This window comes from Carya illinoinensis, chromosome 10 (genome assembly GCF_018687715.1).
Source record: "Carya illinoinensis cultivar Pawnee chromosome 10, C.illinoinensisPawnee_v1, whole genome shotgun sequence".
NCBI classification, from domain to species: Eukaryota; Viridiplantae; Streptophyta; class Magnoliopsida; order Fagales; family Juglandaceae; genus Carya; species Carya illinoinensis.
This window is the reverse complement of record NC_056761.1, coordinates 2056099-2064828: the sequence shown is the minus strand read 5'-3', so window position 1 is coordinate 2064828 and position 8730 is coordinate 2056099. Positions and strand designations below refer to the sequence as shown.

Below are 8730 nucleotides of genomic sequence, written 5' to 3'. Positions count from 1 at the left end.
TAATTAGGACAATACTTGCTAATTATTTCAATATTTTATTTTTTACTAGAAAGCATCTAAATGTAGTTTCAATCGATTTTAATATCTCAGTCCAATCTTCTGGAGTGGCGTTTTTAAGTGAAATGTTGTGTACTTCTTAACTCAAGTGTTCAATCGAAAAATGTCAAAAGAAAAGGTGCTCGATCCATTGAAAAGATTAAAAAAAGAAAGAAAAAAAAAAGACAAAAAAAGAAAGAGATTTGTGCTGCCGAAGCCAAAAATAAATGGCGAAGTTTTTGGACAGAGGACTCAGTTACTTTTCTATGTGCGGGGCTGTAAACTTGTAGCCAAATTGGACGGTGCTTGTGCTGTTCCCTGAAAAAACATGGGCATTCTCAGATGGCATTTTTTCTTTCTAAATTTAATATGAAAAAAACGAAATTAAAGCATTAAAATAAAAATATAAGGATGCTTAAAGCTGGTTACCTTTACTAATCCCAGCTCCCACACCACGACATCCAACCCCATGGTCTTTTTCATTACATCTATTATACAGCTTCTTTTTAAACTTTCCGAAAACCCCACATCACACTAAGTTTTGCATTCATACCTCATTTTCAATCCACCTTTTTTCGAGCCAGACTGATTGTAACAGAGGAAAAAGCAAATTTAAAAAAATAAAAAAAGGTATCAGTCCCTACACCATTAGCAGCTTTCCATTGTCAATTATTTTATATGGTACCTTTTTTTATATTTTATTAAGAGTAATGCTACATACAGTCATTTTTGTGCACTCCCTGCGTACTCCACTGATATGATTGGCTGGATTAATTTTTTTTTAATACACAACCAATCATATCACTGGAGTGCACAAAAGAGTCCGTAAAAATGACTGCACATAAAATTTTCCTTTTACTAATGGACGACCTCAGATAGGATTCAGCAAGTCAATTTGTTATTACTTTGTTAATTGCTTTCAGAGAACGTACATTTTATAACCGGTCTTATCTTTTAGGATGATATAACATTAGCACGCAAACATCAACATTTGTTTAAGTGCACCGATATATCACCCCCTAATTATATGCAGTAGAGTACTATTATCTTTTTAATTCATTTAACCCAAAAGAAACTAGGCGAAGACTTCGATGGCCTACAAAATAAAGACAAAGCTTGACTCACTATTAGGAAAGTAGAAGTGTAGAAGGGGCACACACGGCAGAGTGAGTAATACATACGTAAATAAAGGCCCTTGCTTTTAACGAGTGAGATCCTTACCTAACATGAGAATCCAAAAGACTTTTCAAGTTTGATTCGGTTGCATAAAGTCCTATGGAAAATAGAATAAAGGGAAAGAGATAGGCAAAGTTCAGGTGGTGGTTATAAATAACGCTATTAACTAATAAACTCTACACGACATAAGAATGGCAACATCAACTTTCAGGAAAGTTTGCACCCTACTCTCCTTGTTCCTGTTTGTTCATCATGTGGTTTTATCATCAAATGCTGATTCAGCTTCTGCTGAAGAAGTTATTGCTCTTCTCAAATGGAAAAATACCCTTTCAAACCAAACTCAATCTCGCCTACGTTTATGGACTTCTCTTCCCAATGCTTCTGCAAATTCAAACTACAGTACGGATCTTTGTACTTGGTTTGGTATTTCTTGCAATCCTGCTGGAAGTGTTGTCAGAATGAACCTTACTAGCTTTGGCTTACAAGGTACACTTCATGGATTTTCTTTTTTGTCTTTTCCAAATCTCGAGTATCTTGATCTCTCTATGAACGCTTTATTTGGGAACATTCCGCCTCAAATTAGCGACCTATCTAAACTCATCTATCTTGATTTGTCTGTCAACCTAATGTCAGGAAAAATCCCACAGGAAATAGGCCACCTAAGCTCTCTAGCCTGGCTTCAACTTTTCAAAAACCGTTTAGAAGGTCACATCCCTTTTTCTTTGGAAAATTTGAGAAATCTTACATTTTTGAATCTTTGGGGAAATAAACTTTCTGACTCCATTCCTAAAGAACTAGGTCACCTCACTTCTCTAACCAAACTATCCCTTTCCCAAAACTGTTTAGAAGGTCCCATCCTGTGACGCCCCCAAATTCCGTTTGGGATCGGACGGACATTTGAAGCGTCGAGACATGCAACACAAGGTTACCTGCCCCCGTTCATGACATATAAGATGCAATATTCCTAACATGCATCTAACAATATGCAATATTCGCAGCGGATAAATTTTTTTTGTCTTTAGCAATACTATGCACCAAATTGAAAATATCCCAAATGCTTAAAACATACTTCATACATAAAAATCCATTGAACAACTAAGATCACAACACTAGTCCAAAATGGTTATGATCCAAAAAGTAGTAGAGATGCAACTCAATCGTACAAGTAGTAATTTACGTTAATTACTATATCAACATTTATGTCGCACCGTCACTTAGTCAACTGTGTCTAGTTGATCAGCTCCAGATTCTCCTTCAGGTCCTGTAACAAGATCTACCATTCGGGGGGAATGGTAGTTGGGACTACCAAAGTGAGATTTGATTACAAATCTCAGTAAGTTAACAAAAAACTTCCACACAAGCTAATGATGCATGGATGTCAGTAAAAGCATAAATGTATAATCAAATTCATAAGAAATTAAAGCATAACTTGGAGTACAACATAGCATAATTGACATAACTTAAATTGAAACATGAACTGAACTTGACTTGCAACTTGACTTAGCATGAACTTGCTCTGAAACTTGAATTAACATGAAAATATATACTCCACAGTTGTTGTGGCCCCATGTATTCTACACAGACTTGACTTAACATGAAAAATACATACTCCACAGTTGTTGTGGCCCCATGTATTCTATGTGTAAATACATACTCCACAGTTGTTGTGGCCCCATGCATTCTACACATCACAATGCAGTTAAATACATACTCCACAGTTGTTGTGGCCCCATGTATTCTATGTGTAAATACATACTCCACAGTTGTTGTGGCCCCATGTATTCTACATAAACTGAATATACTCAAGATGAAACGTGACTGGAATACGAAAGGACTGAAGTCCTGACGTAACATAACGTGACTTGAACATAACTTAGAATACATGACCAACTTGAGATAGAAACATTTCGTAACATGGCATAACATATAATAGACAACATATTTAACATGACATACTTGCAACAGTGAATATTACATGACTTGACTTACATGTAATAGATGACATACTTAGCATGACGTACTTGTAATGTACAGTAATACATAACAGAATATATTATGTAACAGATAAAAATTGATGACAGAATAAATTCTGTATAATAGACAATTACATGATAACTTGACATGGCATGACACATATGATAACATACATACATACACTGTAGTTCTTTTACTTAGCATACATACACAGTAGACTGCTAGTAAGTTAAAAGCTAACTTACCTCGATCTCCGCGTTTCTTATAAAACCTCAAGCGCGATCACGAGGAACTGTAATTAGTGATTCTAAAAGTTATTACTAAATCACTAATAATTTGAAATATGGAAAAATACTAACTTAAAGAGTAAAATTTCCATTTTACTTTCTATATGTAGGAAAATGACCATTTTACCCATAACTTAAGGATTTTGCATACTAACTCCAAAAGTCACCAAAATTTACATGCCTCATGTAAATTTTATCCTCAACTCAAATATCAATTTAGAAAAATTTAAAACTAATCACAACTATTAAAACTCCATAGGGCCGAAATTCTCATATGCTATTTCTATTGATTTTTGTTTCTAACTTGTTTTGATCAACCTTTTGATCTATGACTTATAAATATGTGATCTTCAAACCAAACCATCACATGGTTTAAAAAGATGTCCTAAAACATATATAAGCTTCTAATTCAAGATCACATGGTTAAAAATTAACCAAAACATAAATTTAGCCAAGAACATCCACACTTTGGCTTATCTGAATATCTCTTTGTATAAAATTTCATATCTTTGAAACTAACATCAAATATCTTCAAAATAATAATATAACATGTATATAAGATGCTTAGGATCCTCAAATAAAATTATCAAAGTCATTAGAATAGGTTTAGACCACCAAAGAGTTAAACTTTCTCAAAATAGAAACTGTTTTTCTTCTTCCAGTTTCTAAGTTTCTAAATCTAAGCAAATATTTCATCAAAACCTTCAATCATGCAAAAATCCTCAACCAATAGTCATATATACATGTTAACAATACTCCATAAAAATTTCGGACCAATATCTATCCATTAGCTTGGTCAAAAACTCCAAACTATAACATATTCTCCAGTTTATCTCCCAGAATGACCTTTCTATAGTTTACACAATATTTGACTGACCAAATGATCTTCAAATGGGGCAAATAAGATATCCATGTAAACTAGACTCAAAAAGGAACAACTTATATGAAGGAGATTTTATGATAAAACACTTACAACAGCTTCGAAATGGGCATGCAAAAGAACTCCTAAAAGCTGTCCGAGAGAGAATGTTTGATATTCTTTTAAAGAAACGTGTAAATGAAGATAAGTTCGTGGGTGATGGCTGGAGATGCTTATGGAAGAGATAAGGGAGATGATAAGGCTGGAGTTGAGAGTTGAGTGTGGTTTTCTCCTACCCAAAATATCTATAAAATATTATCTCAAAATATTCTATCCAATAATATCTATAAAAATCAGCTCAATATATTTTCCAAATGTGGAGTAGACTTGGAAGAGTAAGGTGGCTAAAATCTTTCTATGTGTATTTTAAATCTCTATTCTTAAGATATTTTCCAAATGTGTATTTTGCTTAGGTGTCATGATCTCACACCTTGATTTCCTTCACAATTCCATCTAATGGTTTCTCTCTGTGCCAAGTATCTAATACTATTCATTATGTGTGGTTAAGATCTTACCAAGTGTCCAAATAAAATATCGCTATCTTAATTTGGACATTTCACACTATGATTTTGAAAACACTGTGCTCAGTACATTTACCGAGGTTACTATTCACTCCAAAAATAAACGTAATAAACTTAGTACTGAAAAATTCTAAATATTCAATTAAGCCTAGTGGTGTAGACTATAATGTATTCTGACACTTTTAACTATCTCAAATAATTAAAATCGCATTTCTGGCACCATAGTGAGTGATAACACTAACTATGTTGACAGGCTAAAATTTATGCGATTAGTCGATTCGTGTAAACTTACAGAGTTTTCACGAGGTTCCTAAAGTCAATAGAAATTCTTTAATTGAATTTCTAGCGGGCTGTTACACATCCCTACTTCTTTAGGAAATTTGAGAAATCTTACCCTTCTGTATCTTTGGGGTAATAAGCTTTCTGGTTCCATTCCTGAAGAACTAGGTTGCCTAAATTCTCTAACCAGCCTTTCTCTTTCCCAAAATAGTTTAGAAGGTCCCATCCCGACTTCTTTAGGAAATTTGAGAAATCTTACCCACTTGAATTTTTTGGGAAATAAACTTTCTGATTCCATTCCTGAAGAACTAGGTCGCCTCATTTCTCTAACCAACCTATCCCTTTCCCAAAACTGTTTAGAAGGTCCCATCCCGACTTCTTTAGGAAATTTGAGAAATCTTACCCTTTTGCAACTTCAGGGAAATAAACTTTCTGGCTTCATTCCTGAAGAACTAGGTCATCTAAACTATCTAGCCTTGCTTGATCTTTTCGAAAATAGTTTAGAAGGTCTCATCCCTACTTCTTTAGGAAATTTGAGAAATCTTACCCTTCTGTATCTTTGGGGTAATAAGCTTTCTGGTTCCATTCCTGAAGAACTAGGTTGCCTAAATTCTCTAACCAACCTTTCTCTCTCCCAAAACAGTTTAGAAGGTCCCATCCCGACTTCTTTAGGAAATTTGAGAAATCTTACCCACTTGAATTTTTTGGGAAATAAACTTTCTGATTCCATTCCTGAAGAACTAGGTCGCCTCATTTCTCTAACCAACCTATCCCTTTCCCAAAACTGTTTAGAAGGTCCCATCCCGACTTCTTTAGGAAATTTGAGAAATCTTACCCTTTTGCAACTTCAGGGAAATAAACTTTCTGGCTTCATTCCTGAAGAACTAGGTCATCTAAACTATCTAGCCTTGCTTGATCTTTCCGAAAATAGTTTAGAAGGTCTCATCCCTACTTCTTTAGGAAATTTGAGAAATCTTACCCTTCTGTATCTTTGGGGTAATAAGCTTTCTGGTTCCATTCCTGAAGAACTAGGTTGCCTAAATTCTCTAACCAACCTTTCTCTCTCCCAAAACAGTTTAGAAGGTCCCATCCCGACTTCTTTAGGAAATTTGAGAAATCTTACCCGTTTGCAACTTCAGAGAAATAAATTTTCTGGCTCCATTCCTGAAGAACTAGGTCACCTAAACTATCTAGCCTTGCTTGATCTTTCTGAAAATAGTTTAGAAGGTCCCATCCCTACTTCTTTAGGAAATTTGAGAAATCTTACCATTCTGTCTCTTTGGGGTAATAATTTTTCTGGTTCCATTCCTGAAGAACTAGGTTGCCTAAATTCTCTAACCAGCCTTTCTCTTTCCCAAAACAGTTTAGAAGGTCCCATCCCGACTTCTTTAGGAAATTTGAGAAATCTTTCCCGCCTGTACCTCCATCAAAATCAATTTTCTGGCTCCATTCCTGAAGAAATAGGTCACCTAAATTCTCTAGCCAAACTACATCTTTCCGAAAACCATCTTCAAGGTCCGATTCCAAGTTCATTTGCTAATTTGAGCAATTTACAAAAATTGTTTGTTCGCAATAACCAACTTTCTGGTCCCATCCCACAAGGAATCGGAGGTTCCATGAACATGGCAAATTTGGAACTTAACGGAAACCAATTTACCGGCTCCTTGCCCGAAAGTATTTGTCATGGTGGTGCACTTCAATATCTTTCAATATTCGACAACGGTTTTAGAGGTCAAGTTCCGCAAAGCCTAAAAAATTGCACGAGCTTAAAGAGAGTCTTCTTGAATGGAAACCAACTCACTGGAGATATATCTCAAGTCTTTGGTGCCTATCCAAACTTGATCATCATAGATCTAAGCTACAATAACTTTTATGGCAAGATCTCAAGTAATTGGGGGCAGTGTCTAAAACTAAGGACTCTAAAAATGAGCGGGAACAACATTAGTGGTAGCATCCCACCCGAGATTGGAAATTGGATTCAACTATATGTGCTTGATTTTTCTTTAAATCGTATAGTTGGGGCAATTCCAAAGGAGCTTGGAAAGTTAACTTCTCTAGAGAAGTTATGGTTGAATGGAAATCATCTCTCTGGTGCTATATCTGTAGAATTCGAGTCATTGACCAATCTCGAATTTCTAGACATATCCTCGAACCAATTGTGCAAGTCACTTCCACGTAATTTTGGGAACGGCTTCTCAAAATTATTCCACTTGAATTTAAGCCATAACAACTTCAGTGAAGAACTTCCTATCTCACTTATGAGCTTATCTCATCTCTCCAAACTAGATTTAAGCTATAACTCTTTAACTGGAGAGATACCGTCAGAAAGCAGCAAAATGCAAAGCTTGGAGATACTCAATCTCTCTCACAATCATCTTTATGGCATTATTCCGATTACCTTTGAAGAAATGCACGGCTTGTTGCATGTTGATGTATCCTACAATAAGTTACACGGCCTCATTCCCAACAACAAAGCATTTTTAGATGCCCCCTTGGAAGCCTTGCAAGGGAACAAGGGATTGTGTGGTAACGCTAAATGGTTGCCCCCGTGCAAACATATATCAAAAAAAGGCCACAAAGCCGTGTTCCTAATCATTTTCCCTCTTTTGGGATCACTTTTGATTTTGTTCGTTTTCTTCCAAGTTCGTCTCACTTTGCAAAGAAGAAAGAAAGATCAACATCCCCAATTAGAACAAAGTGACAAGCATGAAGGAGGATCTCTTTTTGTGTCAAGCACTTTTGATGGAAGAAAATTGTATGAAGAGATCATTAGAGCAACCGAATCGTTCAATGACATATATTGCATTGGGAAGGGAGGATATGGAACAACATATCAAGCAAAATTGTCATCAGGTGAAATGGTAGCTGTGAAGAAACTCCACCAAATACTTGACGATGAGAAACGATCACAAAAGGCATTCTTAAATGAGATAAAAGCATTAACTGAAGTACGACATCGAAATATCGTCAAACTTCATGGCTTCTGCTCACATACTTGACATTCATTTTTGGTTTACGAATATCTGGAAATGGGTAGTTTGGCGAGAATCTTAAGGAATGGTGAAGATGCTAAAGAATTGGAGTGGAGTAAGAGGTTGAATATCATCAAAGGTGTGGCGTATGCCTTGTCTTACATGCACCATGATTGCTCACCACCAATAATTCATCGAGATATCAAAAGTAACAACATCTTGTTGGATTCTCAATACGAGGCCCATGTTTCAGATTTTGGCACTGCTAAAATTCTAGAGCTGGATTCATCCAATTGGACTTCCCTTGCAGGCACATACGGATATATAGCACTAGGTAATTTATTTCATTGTACTTTTGTTCTAAGAGTAACATTGAAGGCGTGTGTTAGAATTTATTTATTTATTTTTTTGGTTTTATCTTGGCAGAACTTGCTTATACAATGAAGATAACCAAGAAATGTGATGTATATAGCTTTGGTGTGTTGGCATTAGAAGTGATAATGGGAAAGTATCCAGGTGATTTCATCTCCTCAATCAAGTCATCCGATCCATCAATTGGGATGGGT

The 8730-nt window shown here is 35.6% G+C and overlaps 2 protein-coding genes across 2 annotated transcripts; both read left to right on the top strand.

The window, feature by feature from the left end:
• The first annotated feature begins 1403 nt into the window (after window positions 1–1403).
• Window positions 1404–2145, top strand: LOC122279498 (probable leucine-rich repeat receptor-like protein kinase At1g35710). Its single transcript, XM_043090182.1, has one exon. It carries the CDS (start codon window positions 1404–1406, stop codon window positions 2073–2075), a length of 672 nt encoding a protein of 223 aa, XP_042946116.1. The 3' UTR covers window positions 2076–2145.
• Window positions 2146–5251: 3106 nt separating this feature from the next.
• LOC122279497 (probable leucine-rich repeat receptor-like protein kinase At1g35710) lies at window positions 5252–8730 on the top strand (the record flags this gene model as incomplete). The annotated part of the gene is made up of 2 exons (XM_043090180.1): window positions 5252–8498; window positions 8591–8730. A coding segment is annotated over one exon (2940 nt), but the record flags the coding sequence as incomplete, so codon positions are not given.

What these genes read in the sequence shown, in the direction of transcription:
- LOC122279498 (XM_043090182.1), top strand. Translation starts at nt 1,404, where the DNA reads ATGGCAACATCAACTTTCAGGAAAGTTTGCACCCTACTCTCCTTGTTC.